Source organism: Gobio gobio, assembly GCF_949357685.1.
Source record: "Gobio gobio genome assembly, chromosome: 15".
NCBI classification, from domain to species: Eukaryota; Metazoa; Chordata; class Actinopteri; order Cypriniformes; family Gobionidae; genus Gobio; species Gobio gobio.
Genome location: NC_137108.1, coordinates 27,346,918 through 27,371,358, shown reverse-complemented (window position 1 = coordinate 27,371,358; position 24,441 = coordinate 27,346,918). Strand labels below are relative to the sequence as shown.

Genomic DNA, 24,441 nt, shown 5'->3' with positions numbered 1-24,441 from the left:
CTGCAATAGGATCTATTCCGCACCCTCCCGCTCGCACTTCAAATTCACTCCGTGCTCACCCGCTATAAATTATTTTAATTCCGACCCGACCGATCCAGCTAAATTTAGATTTATTTTCCAGGATCTCTCTTTTAAATTTCCCCTACAGAAAGAGAGAGACTGGGGATAACAAAAGTAATAGGCTATGTTGGCCATGCAATCATTTATTTATTTTTCTTATCATACTGTCAACACCGTAGCTAAAAAATGTCACAGACAAAAATAGGCTAAATCAAATGCGACATCTGTCACTCAAAACTATAAGTCAAAATGCAAATAAACGATAACTGCTGACTTTACTAGCTGTACTGCAAAATAAAGTATTTTATATGAATGAATGACGCTCTCTGACGACGGCCATTAGGCTACCGAAAGTCTCCTCCAAAGGCTGAATGTAAAGTCGTGGCCGGGATGCACAGAACAATTTCTCTATATTATTATACATTTTTTTTAATGCAAGTTATTTGTAAATGAAACAAACTAATTGCTGTCTATTGTTCATTTTCGCTAACTTGAAATGTGTATAGGCTAAATAAAAGAGAATTGGTTGTTCTGTACATTGTTTATTTTTGTAATGCAAGTTATAATTTGTACATTAAACAAATTCCTATATGTTCATGTGTTCACATATATTTTCTTGTCATGTAAATTAAAATGTGTAAATGAAAATAAATTGATCTATACATTACTTAAAGAAGGCTACTTTTTACAACTATTCATAGGTCTACAATATAACTTAAGTTTAACATCAGAAACAACAGAAATTTAAACTAACAGTTAAAACAGAAGAAAACATTGTATTTAATTGAGCTAAGCGGGAGACGCTGGTGGAGCTGGACGGGGATGGGGAATAATGCACAATAGAGACCAGGCCTGTGCCAGCGGGACATCATCTTCATCTGGGATGAGTTCATATTTCCACTATCCGCAGGTTTGCGGGGCTGAATTGGTCGACGGCTGCCATGTCATAATACATCTGAGATGATGTGAGTTGAATAAAAATAAGTAGCCTACTTAAATAAAGACTTGGACGTAAATGTATAAATGTTTAAAATATATTGTAACAGTTACTTTTAACATAATAAACAATAGTTGCAACTTAACGATTAAATATTTAACCATAGGCTACCGATTTACGTGCTTATGGTCCGGTCTCCCATCGTCACAGGCTTTGAAGCATGTCAAAATCCAATAAAACGGATAAAAAGCACAAAAAAAAGCAAAAAAAAGAAAAAACTTTTCTGCTCCATTTCTCTTTTTAAAATCTCCTCGCGAACGCCCGCTGTCACACCTGCTAGCTAGCCCATTCAACGCAGCTCGGTTCGGTGTTGCCAAGTCTGGAATTAGGCTGCATTTACTGTTGGTGTGGGTTGTTTGTAGCCTATAGTCCACAGGTTTAAGTTGTCTTTATTTTAGCAATATCTCTACCGGCATATTTTGCCACATTTTGGCCGTGATTCCGCTACTTTTGATTAGCAAAGGAGAGGTTTTGTTGTGCAGACCTGGCAACCCTGTCCCTCGGTTTGCCCTTCGTGCACTTCGAATCTAGATTAATCTAGATTAAAATGGCTCATTTGAATTCTGCCGACGGCATTCAGAATATGTGTACTCGTAAGTGATCGTTTGTCTTTTTGTAGTTTGAATAATAAATAACTTCTGTCCCTTTAAGACCTGATGCACGCATGGATCCCAAACACTGTTCCTGTGAGCTGGTTACGACTGTGTTTTACATAGAAGGGGGGAATCTCCTCAACCACCACCAATGTGCAGCATCCACCTGGATGATGCGACGGCAGCCATATTGCACCAGTACGCCCACACACCAGCTGATTGGTGGAGAGGAGACTGAGGGATGATACCAATCGTATATATATATATATATATATATATATATATATATATATATATATATATATATATATATATATATATATATATATATATATATATATATATATATATATGGGGATGATTAGGAGGCCATGATGGACAGGGGCCAATGGGCACATTTTTTATTTTTTTTTAACTTAATGAACGTCTCTGTCTTTTACATAAATGTAAATAGTGCTGTATTTTGAATTTACTAAAAAGTTCTTACCTGTGTCAGTGTGTTTTAATTGATGCTGTCCTGTCTGAAGAACAAGTGTGAAGGTGGCTACTGTATTTATATAGCATGGGGACCTGATTGCTGTAGTGGAAACCCAAAGTCCAGTGGGGAGTGCCTTGCTGTCACTACTCCACATCATAACGTCCTGACTGTACCTTCAACCACCACAGACATTCAGATTCAGCGCAGATAATGATAACAGTGGAACTTTGTCTGTAAAAGCAATAATGATTTTCATTGATGAACTTTTAATTGGGTCAAAGTGAAAATACAAAATATTTTCAGGGCTATTTCAGAATGAAACATTACACAGATGTCATCAAAGGGAAGTTAAAATAGATTGGTATACATAAACGAAAGAAGAAAAGTATACATAAAAATATTTGGAAACATTCATTTAATTAAAATCTTAAAGAATAAACTAAGGCATCCAGAAAAATCCAATTATTTAAGGTCCACCTTATAGGTACTAAAACCAGACAGAGCCCCAAGTTTGTACATTTGACCTATAAAACAACAATCGATAAAAGACGTTCTGCGCACCCCGATAAGATCTGACACCTCACTCAAAGCCTATTGATTCTGCTGGCATCAAGCATTTTTACTCGTGTCCAGCTTTGAATCTAGGAGTTACCTTTATTAACAATGATAATAATGTTCTATTTATTATAATACATAGATAGTTTCAAATTAGACTCCACATAAACTGATTCTGTATCCCATGGAATTGTCATGATCCCAACACCAGGGATGTAAGAACAGAAAGCTGTTTATTCATTAACAATATTTGGCTGGTTAAAAGTAATTTGTTTCACTTTATTTTGATGGCCCCTTTAACACATTCTGTTGACTATAAGTTACATTGCACCTATGTCTACTATCTCACCTTAGTACAGTGTTAGTAGACTGGTGGGTTAGGGTTTGAATATGTTGACATGTAGTTTCAAAGTTACTTATAACCAGTGGAATGTCTCTTGGAGGGCCATCACAATAAAGAGTTAACAGATATTAAGCAGACAGTCTACTCTACTCTAATGGGAGTTAGTTGATGTGTTTGCAAAGTTACTTATAGTCAACAGAATGTTCAAAAGGGACCATCAAAATAAAGTATTACCAAGTAATTTGTAATTTTATCATATAATTCCTTTTCACCAGAGTTGACTTAAGTAGGCCTACTAAAAATCTAATTTGAATCAGAGATGAATGGGAAAATGCATTTCTCACCACTAGACAGCACTGCCACTACTAGTGATGCTCTATGGGCTAGTTTACCATTTATCAAGAAATATTATTTTAAATAATTGTTTACATTATTAACAATATGAACACTTCTTGCACAGAAGCAAAACATTTTTTTTGGTTTATCAGCATTTATTAAAAACAAGCCTGCAGTGAAAAATCAACCTCAAATGAAACAGTTGTAGAAAATTATTTAAATCTATTTAAAATATTGATAGAGTCAAAATTATTGAAGGATCACAAGAAAATATGCTCATAAAATGCCGCTGGTCCAAGGAGGCAAGGGAGGCTGAGCCTCTTCAAATGTGATGTGATAAAATTAACTGTTGTTCCCTTTCGTTCAGTCACTACGACGTACGTTAGTGACTAACGAATGGGGGTTTCGCTTAGAAGCCAATCATCTTCATCGTATTCAACAGCGCCCAATGGCAGTGCCAATGCCATGGGCATGCGGAATTTGCATGCGTAACTCCGCCCCACCTCGTGGGTATATAAGGAAGTACGCTGCGAACATCGCATTATGTTTCTGCTTTGGAGCCAAGAGGATCTCTTCACTCCTACAAGCCTGAATTCTGAAGTCTTCTCTTCAGTCTTCGAGAGACCAGCGGTTCTCCAGGGTGTTGGTGTTACGGCGCGTTCCAGCGATCTCATGCTGCCTGCCTGCTGATCTGTGCAGTGATCTGCAACAGCTGTGTGTGTGTTTCCCTGGGCGCTTCGGCACTCTGCAGAGCTTTCCTCTCACAAAAAGAGCTTGCGCGTGGCACGTCTTTTTCAAGACGGTTCGCCCGTGCACTTCCGGGTGCGATCGATCTCCGTTGCTGTCTATGGGCACATTCACTGCTCGATGTGTTTGGGCTTCAGCACGTTCGGGCAGTGTTTGTGGATGCGTCATGTTCCCACTGCGGGAACGTGACCATCGCGATGTTGCGGTCGAGACTCAGTGATCTCCGTGAGGAGAGAGAGTCCCCTCTGCCACACCCCAATCTACCGTCTCCGAGTGAGGCGGTACTTTGGCTGGTGGCCAGGGTGACCTGAGTGCGGTGCCGTGGTATTAAGAACCCCGACGATCATTCCTCGGGCCACGCCCCCTCTTGCACATTGCTTAAACCCGCGAGTGTTGGACTGAAACAGCGGCCCGTCTCTGACGCCTCGTTCGTTTCGTTCACGCTCCAGATAGCAGTGAGATGTCGATCGCCGCATCCCAAGGTGGGCTGGAGTCCTTTGGGGATGACGATTAGGAGTTGTGCTCCGCCTCCGGGTGTGTCAGCGCTGCCTGATCCGACCTAAGGTTGACAGCCATGTTATCTCGGGCAGCCGCGAGTCTCGCGCTGGTGTGGAACTCCGCCCAGTCGCGAGTGCTCGTGGTTGCGCGATTGGTTTTTGGGGACGGCACCCGACAGCTGTTGGGCCCCGCCCCCAATGCCTTTCGCTCCCGAGGTGCATGAGGAGATCACGCGGTCCTGGAAGTCCCCGGGCTTCCCGCGATCGTTTGGTGGCCTCCTCCGCCTTCTCTGCCCTTGATGGGGCCGCGGCCTAGGGTACACTGGGGCCCCCTCACCCCCACTGTTGAACTCTCTGTTGCGCACTACGGTGTCCACGGAGGGCTTGACGTGGCGTGGTGTGGCTGTCCTAAGCACCCTCCCAAAGCCTGTAGGCTCGTCTACTTCGGTGGCGTGGTCCTGCAGAGCTACGGGCAGGCCGCCGCCCCTTTGCACATGCACAAGGGTGGAGCCGACCCAGGGCTCTTCATTGAGCTGCGTGCCGCGACTGATCCCGCCCCCGGGCGGTGAAGGTGGCCACACGCTCCCTGGGTCGGGAGATGTCCACAGCTGTGGTCAGGGAGAACACCTGGCCTTACCTGGTGATTTGGAGGACGTTGAGTGGGCCCGCCCCCTCAACTCACCCATATCCCAGGCTGGCCTCTTCGGCGGCGCGGCTGGGAACTGCGCCCAACAGTTCTCGGCCGCCCCAGAGCAGACTGAGGCTGTAACACGTACTGCCCCGGCGGCCAGCTGCTGCACCAGCCGCCGGCTCAGTCGCCTCAGTCCGCTCGCCGCCGAGGGCGCCCTCCCTCTTCCCGCCCCGGCCCCAGCAGCAGCCTTAACCTGGGCCGCGCCGTGGAGGTGGTTGAGGATGTCGCCCAGTCCGCTCCCCAGCCTGGTTAAACGCCACGCTGGAGGTGGACAACTCAGAGATGGGTTCCAGTTCTTCCCAGGGGATGGTAGCAGGGCCTCTCCTTCCCCCGGTGGAGGGCCGGGGGAAAATCCTTCCGCTGCTGGCCCCCGGGCTAGCAGCGCTTGGGAAGAACTCATGTTCCTGTCTCTGAGGACCCAGAGACCGGTGATGACAGTGCGCGCCACCCACGGGTCCCGCCACTCGCATCCCTCTCTGTCGCCAGCCTCCTGGCAGAGCAGACCCCAGTGGAACGCGCGTCCTTCCCTGGTCTCCTCTGTCAGGACGCAGACGTTAACCGCACCCCCACACCGGGACGCCCAACAGCCTCCCTTGTCCGGGTCGGTAACGCTGCATCGCTGCCCCACTCCGGGTACACCTGTAGTCCGTTTGACCCCGCTGGTGCAGTTCCTGGGAGCCTGGCTTCAGATTCCAGGGCTGTCCCGCTGGGTCGCGAAGACAGTCAGGTGCGGCTACGCGATTCAGTTCGCGCAGGTTCCTCCCCGCTTCCGGGGAGTCCGTTCCACTATGATCGGGGCTAATGCCCCCGTCATGCGAGCGTAGGTTGCCACCCTACTGGCGAAGGGTGCGATCGAACCTGTCCCTCCAGCCGAGATGAATTCCGGGTTTTACAGCCCGTACTTCATTGTACCCAAAAAGACCGGTGGGCTTGACCGATCCCGGACCTGCGCGTCTTGAACCGTTACCTCCTCCGGTTTCCGTTCAAGATGTTGACAGCGAAACGCCTTTTCGAATGCGTTCGTCCAGACGATTGGTTGCAGCGAACGACCTGAAGGACGCCTACTTCCATGTCTCCATTCTACCTCGACGCAGACCGTTCCTACGGTTTGCTTTCGAGGGGCGGGCATATCAGTACGCAGTTCTACCATTCGGGCTATCTCTGTCCCCTCGCGTCTTTACGAAGATTGCCGAGGCAGCCCTTGCGCCCCTTCGGCAGCACGGGGTTCGCATCCTGAATTACCTCGACGACTGGCTCATACTGGGTCACTCTCGAGAGCAGGTTTGCGGACACAGAGATTTGGTGCTCCATCACCTAGCCCGTCTGGGCCTTCGGGTCAACTGGGAGAAGAGCAAACTTTGCCCCGCGCAGAGGATCTCTTTTCTCGGTATGGATCGACTCGGTCGCCATGTGCACGCAGCTTTCGAGCGAGCGCGCGCAGTCTCTGCTGACTTCCCTTCGACAAGTCGAGGGCAAGAGTGCGGTTCCACTGAAACTGTTTCAGAGGCTCCTGGGGCATATGGCATCTGCAGCCGCGGTAACGCCGCTCGGATTGCTTCATATGAGACCGCTTCAGCACGGGCTACGCGATCGAGTCCCGAGATGGGCATGGCGGTCTGGCACGCTCCGGGTACAAGTACGCTCCCGCCGTATGTCTCAACTCGCCCGCCATCTCGTTTTTTGGAGTCAGAAGCATCTGAGGTCCCTTCATGCTGTCCACATCCCGGGAGTCCTGAACCGTGCAGCCTACGAGCTCACGGCTTCAGCCACTTCCTGGAGAATGGAGACTCCATCCCCAGACGGTCCAGCTGATATGGGAACGGTTCGGCGACGCACAGGTAGTCCTGTTGCCTCCCAGGACTCTTCCCATTGCTCCCTGTATTATTCCCTGACCTATGGTCGGCACGGATGCACTGGCGCACAGCTGGTCGTCGGGGCTACGCTATTTTGCGTTTCCCCCAGTGAGCCTTCTCGCACAGGTACTGTGCAAGATCAGGGAGGACAAGGAGCAGGTCATGTTGGTCGCCCCGTTGGCACGGCCGGACCTGGTTCTCAGAACTGCTACTCCTTGCGACAGCCCCTCCCTGGCCTATTCCTCTGAGACTCCTCACTCAGAGACGGGGCACCTTTTGGCACCCGCGTCCAGCGTTCTGGAAGCTCCACGTGTGGCTTCTGGACGGGACGCGGCTGGTTTGAGTAGCCCTCCACCTGCGGTGGTCGCTACCATCACTTCCGCTAGGGCAGAGTCTACACGACACCTCTATGCGTTGAAGTGGGACCTCTTCGTCACATGGTGCTCTTCCCGCCAGGAAGACCCCTGGAAATGCCCGATCGGGTCTGTGCTTCGTTTCTCCAGGAGGGGGTGGGACGAAGGCTGTCTCCTTCCACCCTTAGGTGTACGTGGCCGCAATATCTGCCTACCACGATCTCCTGGGAGACAAACAGGTAAGTAGCAGCACGACCTGATCATCAGGTTCCTGAGGGGGGCGAGGAGACTGAATCTTCCTCGCTCTCCTCTCGTTCCCTCTTGGGACCTCTCAGTAGTCTTAAGTGCTCTGTAGAGGCCTCCCTTGAGCCTTTGCGGTCGGCCGAGATTAAGCTCTTGTCTATGAAGACGGCTCTGCTGACCGCATTGGCCTCGCTAAGAGGGTCGGGGACCTGCAAGCATTTTCGGTTGACGAAGCGTGCCTTGAGTTCGGGCCGGCTACTCTCACGTGATCCTGAGACCCCGGCCGGATATGTGCCCAAGGTTCCTACCACTCCGTTCCGAGATCAGGTGGTGAACCTGCAAGCGCTGCCTTTGGAGGAGGCAGACCCAGCCTTGGCATTGCTCTGTCCAGTACGCGCTCTCCGCACTTACGTAGACATGACGCAGTGTTCAGGACCTCAGACCAGCTCTTTGTCTGTTATGGTGGAGAGCGGAAGGGAAGTGCTCTCTCAAAGCAGAGGTTGTCTCACTGGTTAGTGGACACCATTGTTTTGGCTTACCAGCAGCAAGGCCGACCATGTCCCCTTGGTGTGAGGGCACACTCCACCCGGAGTGTGGCCTCCTCTTGGGCTCTAGCGCATGGCGCCTCGCTAACAGACATCTGCAGAGCTGCAGGCTGGGCGACACCCAACACATTCGCCAGATTCTACAATCTCCGAGTGGAGCCAGTGTCCGACTATGTACTCGCCCCTACGGGTGGCCGGTAATGGACCAGGCTCAGGTGTCTTCGCTTGCTCGCCATTCCACTCCCAGGACTGGATACGTGCGATATTTTCCTCAGGTGAGCTCCCCGAGAGCCCTGAGCTCCTCCAGCACTGCTTACGCCGACATCAGTTCAGTCTGCCCTTTCTAGCCCAGACCCTCATGTCCGGCCAGGTGCTCCGTGTGCATGGTTCCCCTCCGGCGACCCCCACACGAGTATTCCCACCGTAAGCCTCCTCAGTGAGCAGGTGTCTTTCCCTTGGCAAGTCCCTGCCACCCCTAGGGTTAAAAATCCACCTTCGGCTGGTACCCTAGAGATCTTCCATATGCAACCCTCAGCGGGTCATATGTGTATTCTCTAAGTCCTCCCTACGGTAGGCATCTTGGCATTCCCTCACTGGGATATGCTTCCCAGTGTACCTTGGTAATCCTGTGATAAGTGGGAGTCCTACGGCCTTAAGTGGCGGGATCTCACACTTACGCAGGGCACTGGATGACAGCTGAGTGGCGTTGTTGAATAGGATCCCCCATTCGTTAGTCACTAACGTACGTCGTAGTGACTGAACGAAAGGGAACGTCTCGGTTACGTATGTAACCCTCGTTCCCTGAGGAGGGAACGGAGACGTACGTTTCCTTTGCCACGTCAGCTGTGCTGCCTGGAACGCGGAGTTCAGTCTTGGCTCCTGCAGCAGTAACATAATGCGATGTTCGCAGCGTACTTCCTTATATACCCACGAGGTGGGGCGGAGTTACGCATGCAAATTCCGCATGCCCATGGCATTGGCACTGCCATTGGGCGCTGTTGAATACGATGAAGATGATTGGCTTCTAAGCGAAACCCCCATTCGTTAGTCACTAACGTACGTCTCCGTTCCCTCCTCAGGGAACGAGGGTTACATACGTAACCGAGACGTTTTTAGTCAGTCTCTTATTATACATAATATACATACATTTTCTGAATTGAACATTACATTTACATTTACATTTATGCATTTGGCAGACGCTTTTATCCAAAGTGACTTACAGTGGCAATCCCCCTGGAGCAACATGGAGTAAAGTGTCTTGCTTAAGGACACACTGGTGGTGACCACTGCATCGAACCAGAAAGCTTCTGCATATCAGTTCCATGGTTTAACCCACTGGACCACCATCAATACAAACAATACAAATGCTAGAAACATCACAATATAATGAAAACTCAACTCTGCAGATTAAATATGGACCTGGAAGTCTTCAGTTGACGCAACAAAAGATTTTTTCATTTCCTGCAGATTTTGACCCACATTCTCCTTGAGTTCAGCAGTATAGGGCTCCAGATGAGCCTGCAGCTCCTTCACGCTCTGCTCCAGGTTTTCTCTCAGCTCCTTCAGGGTCTCAGAATCCAGGGATTCTGCATATGGAGTCATGGCCGCCCTGAGCTCCTCTACTCTCTGCTGGATCTGGCTCTTGAGGTTGTCAGCATAGGGCTCCAGTTTGTCTCTCAGGGTGTTCAGGTCCTGGTCCAGACGCTCCCTCAACACTTCAGACTCTTTGATGATTCTGGTCATCAGATCTTCAGATGGAGGAGTCTGTGTTTGTCTAGTGTGGTGATGTAGAAAGGAAAGTGTAATTTATGTCTGGTAACATAAAATATTTTTCAATTTTACTAAAAATAATATTGCTGGTAAATATGACTTACTTGACTTCCTGTCCCAGCTGGGATTTCCTGATCATCTGTGAAGTTTCATCAGTAGAATGGACTGCCTGGGCAATATAGTTCCAGAATGCATTTATTAAGTGTTCCAGATGTGGATTTGGCTTCTCTTCATTAGATAAGTTGGCTTGGCAACCTGTTGTGGGAATTGAACAAATCCGATGATTCAAAAGTCATTAGCCATTTTGGAGGATTTTTTTTTCTTGTGTGTGACATTTTGTGCACAGAGGAGAGGACGCCATACAGGTTTGGAATAGTATATTTGTAACTTATATTTTTATAATTTAGCTTCTTCAAACAATGAGGAAAGATGATGTTCCTTCACTGCCATTCCAACTGTTTCATTACAAAATAGTTATTTAAATTTCTTAATCTACACACAAGCCTACTGTAAGATCAAAAGTGTTTTAAGATCACAACAAATTCATGTATCCAAACTTTTGACAGGTAGAACATGATGCATTATGTTTTATCCACTAGGAACATTAATGTAAGTTAAATATATTTAACATCCTGTTTGGAAATTGCAACCCTGTTTTTTAAAGTAATTTATATCAAAGGTTATATTATATATCTAACCTGTAAGAACAGCCAATGCCAGAATCACTAGAGCCCTCATCGTTTTGGGGGATTAGCCTGTAAAATAACAAAACATCTTGTTCACTTAAACAATTTAATATAATGTAGAATATCTTACATAAAACATATTTTAAACTGGTATATAGTCAATTTATCTTCTTACCTTTGTCTGTATGATTTAACACTGTCCAGTGTGAATAGCAAGAGTGGTGATGACTCTTTCATATCTGTATTTAAATAGCAATGGAAATATATTTTTATCTCCAGGATGTTTTTATCTAGAAACCTTGTGACTACATACTCTGTGTGTCCAGATGTGCAGATCTGGACGTTATTTGAAAAGACCAGGCCCATGAGTTACTGCGTACACCTGCGTCAGCACTGATAATGAAGTACAGACTTTAACATAATGTATTATCTATCATTAGTGCATACAGAAGTGACTAGAAGAGGTCCATTTTTGGAAATTTCTCAACCTTATCTAATCTTCATTATGTGTTACAAGAAATCATATGAGATCAATAATTTCTGCATGTCCATATTTGTTATAGAGTTGCTTTATTTAAATAATCTTTTTGCCATTCCTGCAGACTTTTGGAAATATTATATGGCTGAGTATTATATATGGTGTCAAATGCACATTTGAACCTTTCAAACCAGACAGTGACTGTTGTGACTGACTGTAACACTACTCATGGGTAGATAAAGGCCATTTATAACTCCTATTTTGTCTGGTAATTTTATTAAAAGGTATGTCGTATTAGCCTTGGGCTAATTAATAAGATTTAAAACAAACATGTGAATAGCATATTTGTAATATTTAGAAAGTTAATTCAGCTGTGCTGATCTACACAACTAGACATAATATTCAGAAACATTGTTAATAAATAGCAGTTGTTTTATTGTTGATAAATTACACAAATGATACACTTGGTATATATATCTTTGCAAGAAGAAACATTTGATGTCAGAGGTAATAAAGAGTAGCTAAACTTAAATAAATACACAACAGTTTTTTACAGAAAGAGAATATTTCTGCATCTATAGATGAATGGTGAAAGTGAAAAAAAAATCCCTTCTCCTATTAGTTTTTGGTTTATCAACTGTAATACATAAGTCCAAAAAGATCTTGTTGATGCCTAATAGTATGATATAGGTCATGGTTATGGGAGATATGTGGGATTTTGGTGTCTCGATTCTCACGGAAGAAAAAACAGTTTCGTAAGTGACAAAGTAAGAAGACTTTGAAGCATTTAATTTCTCTTGATGAAGGACTCGTACAGGGAGGTGAGCTGGTCCTTCAGGTCCTGTGCGTAAGGGTCCAGCTTTTCCTTCAGGTCTTCAGCGTAGGGTGTGAGACTCTGCTGGACCACCTGGGCTCTCTCTCTAATCTGGGCCTGAAGATCCTCAGTCAGAGGGGTCACGGTCTTCTGGAACTCCTGCAGACGCTGGTCAACCTTCTCCTTGAGTTCAGCAGTGTAGGGCTCCAGCTGAGCCTGCAGCTCCTTCACGCTCTGCTCCAGGTTTCCTCTCAGCTCCTCACTCTTCTGGAGCAAAGTGGCCTTCAGGGTCTCAGAATCCAGGGATTCTGCATATGGAGTCATGGCCGCCCTGAGCTCCTCCACTCTCTGCTGGATCTGGCTCTTGAGGTTGTCAGCATAGGGCTCCAGCTGGTCTCTCACAGTGATCAGGTCCTGGCCCAGACGCTCCCTCAACACTTCAGACTCTTTGGTGATTCTGGTCATCAGCTCTTCAGTCAGAGGATCCATCTGTTTCTTGAGGGTGACGGCATATTCACTGGCCATATCAGCACTCTGGGTCAGTCTAGTACTGTTAAATAGAGAAGGACATTTGAGTTTCATATCAGGGCATAAGAAATAGTCTAAATCACAGTGTCCTACAGGTAAATATTCTTGACTTACTTGACTTCCTGTCCCAGTTCGGAAGACCTGATCATCTTGACGGTTTCCTCTGCGGTTTGTGTTGCCTTGGAAACATAGCTCCAGAATGCATCAGTCAGCTGCTCCAGCTGTGGCTTGGGCTCATCAGCATAGAAGAGGTTTGCCTGACAACCTGTTGATGGAGCATTTCAGTTTGATCAAATGAATTTGTAATATACTCTGTGAATTTATAAAACCTTAAAACATCTTCACATTGTAATTTTCTCTAAATCCTCACCTGTAAATACAGCAAGTGCAAGTACCACAAGAACCTTCATGGTGTTCAGTTTTAGTCTATAAGTAAAAGAAAAAAAACACTTAATGAACGTCTCTGTCTTATACATAAAAGTAAATAGTGCTGTATTTTGAATTTTCTAAAAAGTTCTTACCTGTGTCAGTGTGTTTTAATTGATGCTGTCCTGTGTGAAGAACAAGTGTGAAGGTGGCGGTTTCACATCTGTATTTATATAGCATGGGGACGTGATTGCTGTAGTGGAAACCCAAAGTCCAGTGGGGAGTGCCTTGCTGTCACTACTCCACATCATCACGTCCTGACTGTACCTTCAACTACTACAGACTTTCAGATTCAGCGCAGATAATGATAACAGTGGAACTTTGTCTGTAAAAGCAGTAATTATTTTTTTTTATGAAGTTTTAATTGGTTCAAAATGAAAATACAAAATATTTTCAGGGCTATTTCAGCACTTAACATTACACATATGTCATCAAAAAGAAGTTAAAATAGATTGGTATAGGCTACATAAAAGAAAAAAGAAAAGTATACATACAAATATTTAGAAACATTCATTTAATTAAAATCTTAAAGACTAAACTAAGTCATCCCGAAAAATCCAATTATTTAAGGTTCACATTAGATACTAAAAACAGACAGAGCCCCAAGTTTGAACATTTGACCTATAAAACAACAAGCGATAAAAGATTCTGCAAACCCTGATAAGATCTGACACCTCACTCAAAGCCTCTTGATTCTGTTGGCATCAAGCATTTTTACTCGTGTCCTTTAGCTTTGAATCTAGAAGTTACATTTATTAACAATGATAATAATTTTCTATTTATTATAATACATAGATAGTTTCAAATTACATAGACTACACATAAACTGATTCTGTATCCCATGGAATTGTCATTATCCCAACACCAGGGATGAAGGAACAGAAAGCTGTTTAATTATTCATTAACAATATTTGGCTGGTTAAACTACAGAAAAGTAATTGGTTTCACTTTATTTTGATGGTCCCTTTAACATAATCTGTTGACTATAAGTTATATTGCACATATGTCTAACTCACCTTAGAGTGTTAGTACAGTGTTAGTAGACTGGTGGGTTAGGATTTGAATATGTTGACATGTAGTTTCAAAGTTACTTATAACCAGTGGAATGTCTCTTGGAGGGCCATCACAATAAAGAGTTAACAGATATTAAGCAGTCTACTAATACTCTAATGGGAGTTAGTTGACGTGTAGTTGCAAAGTTACTTATAGTCAACAGAATGTTCAAAAGGGACCATCAAAATAAAGTATTACCAAGTAATTTGTAATTTTATCATATAATTCCTTTTCACCAAAGATGACATTAGTAGGCCTACTTACAATCTAATTTGAATCAGAGAGGAATGGGAAAATGCATTTCTCACCACTAGAGAGCACTGCCACTACTAGTGATGCTCTATGGGCTAGTTAACCATTTATCAAGAAATATTTTTTTTAAATAATTGTTTACATTATTAACAATATGATCACTTCTTGCACAGAAACAAAACATATATTTTATTTATTTGTTTATTTATTTGGTTTATCAGCATTTATTAAAGACAAGCCTGAAGTGAAAAATCAACCTCAAATGAAACAGTTGTAGAAAATGATTTACATTTATTTAAAATATTGATGTGAAAATTATTAAAGGATCACAAGAATACCCGCTCATAAAATGCCGCTGGTCCAAGGAGGCAAGGGAGGCTGAGCCTCTTCAAATGTGATGTGATAAAATTAACTGTTGTTTTTAGTCAGTCACTTATTATACATTATATATTATAATACAAACATTTTCTGAATTGAACATCTAGCAATCTTCTACAGATATTTTATTGTTGTACTCTCTGCTGGATCTGGCTCTTGAGGTTGTCAGCATAGGGCTCCAGTTTGTCTCTCAGGGTGTTCAGGTCCTGGTCCAGACGTTCCCTCAACACTTCAGACTCTTTGATGATTCTGGTCATCAGATCTTCAGATGGAGGAGTCTGTGTTCGTCTAGTGTGATGATGTAGAAAGGAAAGTGTAATTTATGTCTGGTAACAGAAAATATTTTTCAATTATACTAAAAATAATATTGCTGGTAAATATACTTTTACTTACTTGACTTCCTGTCCCAACTGGGATGTCCTTATCATCAGTGAAGTTTCATCAGTAGAATGGACTGCTTGGGCAATATAGTTCCAGATGTGGATTTGGCTTCTCTTCATTAGGTAAGTTGGCTTGGCAACCTGTTGTGGGAATTGAACAAATCAGATGATTCAAAAGTCATTTAGCCATTTTGGAGGATATTTAAAAAAAAATTTTTTTTACATTTTGTGCACAGAGGAGAGGACGCCAATTTTTTTAATATTCCGAGGTTTGGAATAGTATATTTGTAACTTATATTTTATAATTTAGCTACTTCAAACAATGAGGAAAGATGATGTTCCTTCACTGCCATTCCAACTATTTCATTACAAAATAGAAATTTAAATGCGTTAATCTACACACAAGCCTACTGAAAGATCAAAAGTGTTTTAAGATCACAACAAATTCATGGATCCAAACTTTTGACTGGTAGAAAAGGATGTATTATGTTTTATCCACTAGGAACATTAAGGTAAGTTAAAATATTTAACATCCTGTTTGGAATTTGGAACCCTGTTTTTTATTTTATTTTAAGTCATTTATATCAAAGGTTATATTATATATCTAACCTGTAAAAACAGCCAATGCAAGAACCACAAGAGCCTTCATAGTTTTGGGGGATTAGCCTGTAAAATAACAATCTTGTTCACTTAAATAATTTAGTATAATGTAGAATATCTTACATAAAACATATTTTAAAGTGGTATATAGTCAATTTATCTTCTTACCTTTGTCTGTCTGATTTAATTTACACTGTCCAGTGTGAATAGCAAGTGTGGTGATATCTCTTTCATATCTGTATCTGTATGTAAATAGCATTGAGAATATATTTTAATCTCCAGGATGTTTTTATCTAGAAACGTTGTGACTACATACTCTGTGTTACCAGATGTGCAGATCTGGACGTTATTTAAAAAGACCAGGCCCATGAGTTACTGCGTACACCTGCGTCAGCACTGATAATGAAGTACAGACTTTAACATAATGTATGTTCCCTTTCGTTCAGTCACTCCGAGTAATGTCAGTGACTGACGAATGGGGGGTTTCGCTTAGAAGCCAATCATCTTTGAGATCTTAGAAAACGCCCAATGGCAGTGCCAATGCCATGGACATGCGGAATTTGCATGCGTAACTCTGCCCCACCGCGTGGGTATATAAGGAAGTACGCTGGCAACATCGCATTATGTTTCTGCTTCGGAGCCAAGAACTACTCTTCACTCCTGCAAGCCTGAAACTGAGTTTGTCGACAAGCCTTCGAGACGAGCAGCTTTCCAGTGGCGTTGGTGTAACGGAGCGTTCCAGCGAACACATACTTCCTGCCTGCTGATCTGCGCAGTGGTCTGCTAGACAGCTGTTGTGTGCTTCCCTGGGCGCTTCGGCGTCACTGCGAGGCTTCCTCTCACAAAAAGAGCTTGCACGTGGCACGTCCTTTTCAGGATGTCTCGCCCGTGCTCTTCTGGGTGCGGCTGGTCGTTGTTGCCTTCCAATGGGCACAAACACTGCCTGGTATGTTTGGGCTTTCAGCATGCTCAGGCAGCGTTTGTGGATGCGTCATGTTCCCACTGCGAGAACATGACCATCACGATGCTGCGATCGAGACTTGATGATCTTCGTAAAGAACTGAGAGTCCCCTCTGCCACACCCCAATCTACCATCTCCTCGGGAGGCAGTACTGTGGCTAGTGGCCAGGGTGATCTGAGGGTGACGGTGTGTGGAACAAAGCCCCGACGCTTGTGCCTCGGGCTACACCCCCCTGTTGCGCACCGCAACTCGCGAGTGTCCAGGCTGAGATCGCGGGCCCTGCTCCGGCCCCCCCGTGCATTTCGTTTGCCGCTCCGAAAGACGACGCGATGTTGATCGCCGCGTCACAAGGTGGGCTCGAGTCCTCAGAGGATGATGATTTGGCTGTGCTGCTGCCCTCGGGTGTGCCAGCATTGCCCGAGTCGGACCCTGAGCTGACAGCCATGTTGTCTCCTGCCGCCGCGACGCTCGGGCTGGAGTGGAACCCTCCGCCCTGTCCTGAGCGCTCGCGGCTGGATGATTGGTTTTTGGGGGCGCTGTGCACTGACACCCGTCAGTCCCCGCCCCCAATTCCTTTCTTCCCCAAGCTGCATGAGGAGGTTGTGCGGCCCTGGAAGTCCCCGTTGTCTTCCCGTGACCGTTCGGCAGCCTCCTCCGCCTTCTCTGCCTTCGATGGGGCCGCGGCCAAAGGGTACACTGGGGTTCCCCCAGTCGAGCGCTCTGTTGCGATGCAACTGTGTCCGCAGAGCGCTTCGACCTGACGTGGCGACCCTAAGCACCCCTCCAAAGCCTGTAGATTCACATCAACCTTGGTGGCGAAATCCAAAGAGCTGCGGGGCAGGCTGCCGCCTCTTTGCATGCCATTGTAATTATGCAGGTCTACCAGGCATGGTTGCTCAAGGACATGCATGAGGGTTGAGCAGGGCTCATGGATGAGCTGCGTGACACCACCGACCTCGCCCTCCGGGCGACGAAGGTGACCGCACGCTCCCTGGGTCAGGTGATGTCCACAGCTGTGGTCCCGGAGCAACACCTGTGGCTAAACCTGGCTAATATGCAGGACGGCGAGCAGACCCGGTTCCTTGACACCCCCATATCCCAGGCTGGCCTCTAGCTTCATCCAACAGTTTTCAACCGCCCAGAAGCAGACTGAGGCTATTAAACACATACTGCCCCGGCGGCCAGCTGCTGCCTCCACCCAGCTGCCGGCACAGTTGCCTCAGCCTGCTCACCGCCGAGGGCACCCTCCTAAGGCTCCCGCCCCTCCTGCTTGGCCCCAGCAGCAGCCTTCACCCGGGCCGAGTCGTGGAGGACGCCGTAGGAAGGCGCCCCAGTCCGCTCCAGCCCTGCTCAACGCCAGGCCAAGCGGCGCTCCTGATGCGGACTGCTCAGGGATGGGCAGTTCTTTCCAGGAGATGGCAGCAGGGCCACTCCTTCCAGGGCCGGGGGAGAATCTTTTGTTCAGCTGCTGGCCCCCGGGTCAGCAGCACCCTAATGTGGTTAAAGAAAGAACTGACACTCCCATCCCTGAGCCCCCAGAGACCGGTGATGGCAGTGTGTCCCGCCCCCGGGCCACGCCACTCTCGTCCCTCTCTGTCGCCAGCCTCCTCTCAGAGCAGACCCCAGTGGAACGTGCATCCTTCCCTGGTCTCCTCTGTCAGGACGCAGCTGCTGACTGTGCCCCCACACCGGGACGCTACGCCTCCCACGTCCGGGCCAGTCACGCTGCCTCGCTGCCCCACCCGGGGTACATCTGTGGTCCGAATGACCCCGCTGGTGCAGTTCCTGGGAGCCTGGCTACAGCTTCCGGGACTGTCCCGCTGGTTCGCGAAGACCATCAGGCTCGGCTATGCGATTCAGTTTTCGCAGGCTCCGGGGAGTCCGCTACACCATGGTGGGGCCCAATGCCCCTGTCATGCGTGCAGAGGTTGCCACCCTACTGGCGAAGGGTGCGATCGAGCCTGTCCCTCCATCCGAAATGAAGTCCGGCTTCTACAGCCCCTACTTCATTGTACCCAAGAAAACCGGTGGGTTTTGACCAATCCTAGATCTGCGCATCCTGAACCGATCCCTTCACAGGCTTCCGTCCAGGATGTTGACAGCAAAACACTTTTTCGAATGCGTTCATCCAGCCGATTGGTTTGCAGCGATCGACCTGAAGGACGCCTACTTCCATGTCTCCATCCTACCTCGACACAGACCGTTCCTACGGTTTGCTTTTGTGGGGCGTGCATACCAGGACGCGGTCCTCCCAATCGGGCTAGCTCTGTCCCCTCGCGTCTTCATGAAGATTGTCGAGGCAGCCACTCAGGCAGGACAGGGTTTGCATCCTGAACTACCTCGAAGACTGGCTCATACTGAGTCACTCTCGAGAGCAGGTGTGCGAACACAGAGACCTAGTGCTCCAGCACTTAGCCTGTCTGGGCCTTCGGGTCAACTGGGAGAAGAGCAAACTCTGCCCCGTGCAGAGGATCTCTTTTCTCTGTATGGATATCGACTCGGTTGCCATGTGCACGCAGCTTACCAGCGAGCGTGCGCAGCTGACTTGTCTCCGTCAAATCGAGAGCAAGAGTGCGGTTCCACTGAAGTTATTTCAGAAGCTCCTGGGGTATATGGCATCTGCAGCCACGGTAACGCCGCTCGGATTGCTTCATATGAGACCACTTCAGCACTGGCTTCGCGATTGAGTCCCGAGATGGGCATGGCAGTCGGGCACTCTCCGGGTCCCAGTGACTCGGACCTGCCTGCAGAATCTCACCCCGTGGAGGAACCTCAGATTTCTACGGGCTGGTGTGCCCTTAGAACGAGTCTCCAGGCATGTTGTTGTGTCAACAGATGCCTCCACCACGGGCTGGGGTGCCATGTGCAATGGACATGCTGCCGCGGGCTCCTGGACAGGACCCCAGCGCCTCCTGCATGTCAATTGCCTCGAGTTGCTGGCAGTATGGTTCGCCCTGCACCGCTTCCGAGCGTTGCTGAAGGGTCAATATGTACTTGTCCAGTCAGACCACACTGCCACTGTAGCGTACATCAACCACCAGGGTGGTGTACGCTCCCGCCGTATGTCTCAACTCGCCCGCCATCTCGTCCTATAGAGTTAGAATCATCAGAGGTCCCTTCGTGGTGTCCATATCCCGGGAGAACTGAACCGTGCAGTCGACAAGCTCTCAGAGTGGAGACTCCATCCCCAGACAGTCCAGCTGATTTGGAAACAGTTTGGCGACTCACAGGTAGATCTGTTTGCCTCCCACGACTCTTCCTACTGCAGCCTGTTCTATTCCCTGACCGAGGGCACGCTCGGCATGGATGCACTGGCACACAGCTGGCCGCGGGGCCTACGCAAGTATGCGTTTCCCCCAGTGAGACTTCTCGCACAGGTTCTGTGCAAGATTAGGGCGGACAAGGAACAGGTCATTTTGGTCGCCCCGTACTGGGACGGCCAGACCTGGTTCTCAGAACTCCTACTCCTTGCGACAGCCCCTCCCTGGCCGATTCCTCTGAGGAAGGACCTTCTCTCTCAGAGACGGGGCAACCTTTGGCACCCACGTCCCGATCTTTGGAACCTCCACGTGTGGCTCCTGGATGGGACTAGGCAGGTTTGAGTATCCTACCACCTCAGGTGGTGGCTACCATCTCTTCCGCTTGGGCAGAGTCTACACAACACGCCTATGCATTGAAGTTGAACCTCTTCGTCACCTGGTGTTCTTCTCGCCAAGAAGACCCCTGGAAATTCCCGATTGGGACTGTGCTCTCGTTCCTCCAGGAAGGGTTGGATTTAGGTGGTTTACGTGGCCGCTATATCAGCCTACCACAACCTCTTGGAGAACAAACAAGTAAGTCAGCATGACCTGATCATCAGGTTCCTGAGGGTTCCTCCCTTTGTGCCTTTGCGGTCAGTAGATCTTAAGTTCCTGTCTATGAAGACAGCGCTCCTGACCACTTTGTCCTCCATCAAGAGGGTAGGGGACCTGCAGGCATTTTCGGTTGACGAAACGTGCCTGGAGTTCGGGCCGGGCAATTCTCACGTGATCCTGAGACCCCGGCCTGGATATGTGCCCAAGGTTCCCACCACTCCGTTCAGAGTCCAGGTGGTGAACCTGCAAGCGCTGCCTTTGGAGGAGGCAGACCCAGCCTTAGCACTGCTCTGTCCAGTACGCGCTCTCTGCGCTTACGCAGACAGGACGCAGTGTTTCAGGACCTCAGACCAGCTCTTTGTCTGTTATGGTGGGAAGCTGAAGGGAAAGGCTCTCTCAAAGCAAAGGTTGTCTCACTCGATAGTGGAAGCCATTGTTTTGGCTTACCAGACGCTGGGGCGTCCATGCCCCCTTGGGGTTAGGGCTCACTCCACCCGGAGTGTTGCCTCCTCTTGGGCTTTAGCGCATGGCGCTTCGCTAACAGACATCTGCAGAGCTGCGGGCTTGGCGACACCAAACACATTCGCAAGATTCTACAATCTCAGAGTGGAGCCTGTGTCCGACTATGTACTCGCCTCCACTAGTGGCCGGTAATGGACTAGGCTTGGGTGTCTTTTTTCCATTCCACTCGCCATTCCACTCCACGGACTAGATACGCGTGATATTTTCCTTTGGTGTCCTTCCCTGAAGCCCTGAGCTCCTCCAGCAGTGTTTACGCCGACACCAGTAAGTCTGCCCTATCTAGCCCAGACCCTCGTGTCAGGCCAGGTGCCTCAGTGTGCATGGTTCCCCTCTGGGCGACCCCCACAAGTGTATTTCCACCGTAAGCCTCCTTGAGTAGGTGTCTTTCCCTTGGCAAGCCCTTGCCACCCTGGGGTTAAAAATCCACCTTCGGCTGGTTCCCCAGAGTTTTCCATATGCAGCCCTCAACGGGTCATATGTGTATTTCTAAGTCCTTTTGTATTTTGGTGCATATTTCTACCTGGAATATGCTTCCCAGTGTACCTTGGTATTCCTGTGATAAGTGGGAGTCCTTTGTCCGTACTAGTCTTACGACAGGGCACTCACACTAATGCAGGGCACTGGAAGACAGCCGAGTGGCGTGATTACATTGGGACCCCCATTCGTCAGTCACTGACGTTACTCGGTGTCTCGGTTACGTATGTAACCCTCGTTCCCTGAGGAGGGAACGGAGACGTAACGTCCCTCTGCCACATCCGCTGTACCGCTGGAACGGCCGGGAGTTCTGTTACGCATGCAAATTACGCATTCAAATTACGCATGCAAATTTACGCATGCAAATTTCACATGCCCATGGCATTGGCACTGCCATTGGGCGTTTTCTAAGATCTCGAAGATGAATGGCTTCTAAGCGAAACCCCCCATTCGTCAGTCACTGACGTTACGTCTCCGTTCCCTCCTCAGGGAATGAGGGTTACATACGTAACCAAGACGATCTATCTTTAGTACAACCAGAAGTGACTAGAAGATGTCCAATCTTTATTATGTTTTACAAGAAATAATATGAGATGAATCATTTCTGCATGTCCATATTTGTTATAGAGTTGCTTTATTTAAATAATCCTTTTGCCATTCCTGCAGACTTTTGGAAATATTAAATGGCTGAGTATTATATGGTGTCAAATGCACATTTGAACCTTTCAAACCAGACAGTGACTGTTGTGACTGACTGTAACACTTCTCATGGGTAGATAAAAGCCATTTATAACTCCTATTTTGTCTGGTAATTTTATTAAAAGGTCATTCTGATGTTTGTTTTTAATCTTATTAATTAAACCAAGGCTAATACGACATGCCTTGGGCTAATTAATAAGATTAAAAACAAACATGTGAATAGCATATTTGTAATATTTAGAAAGTTAATTCAGCTGTGCTGATCTACACAACTAGACATAATATTCAGAAACATTGTTAATAAATAGCAGGCGTTTTATTGTTGATAAATTACACAAATGATACACTTGGTATATATACATTTGCAAGAAGAAACATTTTATGTCAGAGGTAATAAATAGTAGCTAAACTGAAATAAATACACAACAGTTTTTTATAGAAAGAGAACATTTCTGCATCTATATAGATGAATGGTGAAAGTGAAAAAAAAATCACTTTTCCTATTAGTGTTTGGTTTATCAACTGTAAGACATAAGTTCAAAAAGATCTTGTTGATGCCTAATAGTATGATATAGGTCATGGTTATGGGAGATATGTGGGATTTTGGAGTCTCAATTCTCACGGAAGAAAAAACTGTTTTGCAAGTGACAAAGTAAGAAGACTTTGAAGCATTTAATTTCTCTTGATGAAGGACTCGTACAGGGAGGTGAGCTGGTCCTTCAGGTCCTGTGCGTAGGGGTCCAGCTTTTTCTTCAGGTCTTCAGCGTAGGGTGTGAGACTCTGCTGGACCACCTGGGCTCTCTCTCTAATCTGGGCCTGAAGATCCTCAGTCAGAGGGGTCACGGTCTTCTGGAACTCCTGCAGACGCTGGTCAACCTTCTCCTTGAGTTCAGTAGTGTAGGGCTCCAGCTGAGCCTGCAGCTCCTTCACGCTCTGCTCCAGGTTTCCTCTCAGCTCCTCACTCTTCTGGAGCAGAGTGGCCTTCAGGGTCTCAGAATCCAGGGATTCTGCAAATGGAGTCATGGCCGCCCTGAGCTCCTCCACTCTCTGCTGGATCTGGCTCTTGAGGTTGTCAGCATAGGGCTCCAGCTGGTCTCTCACAGTGATCAGGTCCTGGCCCAGACGCTCCCTCAATACTTCAGACTCTTTGGTGATTCTGGTCATCAGCTCTTCAGCCAGAGGATCCATCTGTTTCTTGAGGGTGACGGCATATTCACTGGCCATATCAGCACTCTGGGTCAGTCTGGCACTGTTAAATGGAGAAGGATATTTGAGTTTCATATCAGGGCATAATAAATTGTCTAAATCACTGTGTCTTGCAGGTAAATATTCTTGACTTACTTGACTTCCTCTCCCAGTTCGGAAGACCTGATCATCTTGACGGTTTCCTCTGCGGTTTGTGTTGCCTTGGAAACATAGCTCCAGAATGCATCAGTAAGCTGCTCCAGCTGTGGCTTGGGCTCATCAGCATAGAAGAGGTTTGCCTGACAACCTGTTGATGGAGCATTTCAGTTTGATCAAATGAATTTGTAATATACTCTGTGAATTTATAAAACCTTAAAACATCTTCACATAGTAATTTTCTCTGAATCCTCACCTGTAAATACAGCAAGTGCAAGCACCACAATAACCTTCATGGTGTTCAGAGTGTGTTATTCTAGAAGTAAAAAAAAAAAAAAAAAACCCTTAATGAACGACTCTGTCTTTTACATAAATGTAAATAGTGCTGTATTTTGAATTTACTAAAAAGTTCTTACCTGTGTCAGTGTGTTTTAATTGACGCTGTCCTGTCTGAAGAACTAGTGTGAAGGTGGCTGTTTCACATCTGTATTTATATAGCATGGGGACGTGATTGCTGTAGTGGAAACCCAAAGTCCAGTGGGGAGTGCCTTGCTGTCACTACTCCACATCATAACGTCCTGAATGTACCTTCAACCACCACAGACTTTCAGATTCAGCGCAGATAATGATTGTCTGTAACAAGATATAAGAATCAGATAACTTTGTCTCTAAAAGCAGTAATGATTTTTGTTGATGAAGTTTTAATTGGGTCAAAAATGAAAATACAAAATATTTTCAGGGCTATTTCAGCACTTAACATTACACATATGTCATCAAAGGGAAGTTAAAATAGATTGGTATAGGCTACATAAAATAAAAAATACATAAAATATTTGGAAACATTAATTTAATTAAAATCTTAAAGACTAAACTAAGTCATCCAGAAAAATCCAAATATTTAAAGTCCACCTTAGGTACTAAAACCAGACAGAGC

The 24,441-nt window shown here is 46.7% G+C and overlaps 1 protein-coding gene and 2 pseudogenes across 3 annotated transcripts; all 3 read right to left on the bottom strand.

Annotated features, from left to right (window-relative positions):
- Positions 1-9,698: 9,698 nt before the first annotated feature.
- LOC307139215 lies at positions 9,699-10,799 on the bottom strand (annotated as a pseudogene). Its single transcript has 3 exons — positions 10,760-10,799; positions 10,166-10,316; positions 9,699-10,103 (listed from the first exon to the last, which is right to left on the bottom strand). The product of its transcript is annotated as an uncharacterized misc_RNA (transcript).
- A 1,213-nt stretch (positions 10,800-12,012) lies between these two features.
- Positions 12,013-13,244, bottom strand: LOC307138157 (apolipoprotein A-IV-like; the record flags this gene model as incomplete). Its single annotated transcript, XM_079836321.1, has 4 exons — positions 13,089-13,244; positions 12,938-12,993; positions 12,682-12,832; positions 12,013-12,589 (listed from the first exon to the last, which is right to left on the bottom strand). The coding sequence occupies exons 2-4, from the start codon at positions 12,975-12,977 to the stop codon at positions 12,013-12,015; spliced, it is 768 nt and encodes a 255-aa protein (XP_079692447.1). The 5' UTR covers positions 12,978-12,993; positions 13,089-13,244.
- Positions 13,245-22,838: 9,594 nt separating this feature from the next.
- LOC307139014 lies at positions 22,839-24,079 on the bottom strand (annotated as a pseudogene). The gene is made up of 4 exons: positions 23,924-24,079; positions 23,764-23,823; positions 23,508-23,658; positions 22,839-23,415 (listed from the first exon to the last, which is right to left on the bottom strand). The product of its transcript is annotated as an uncharacterized misc_RNA (transcript).
- Positions 24,080-24,441: the final 362 nt, after the last annotated feature.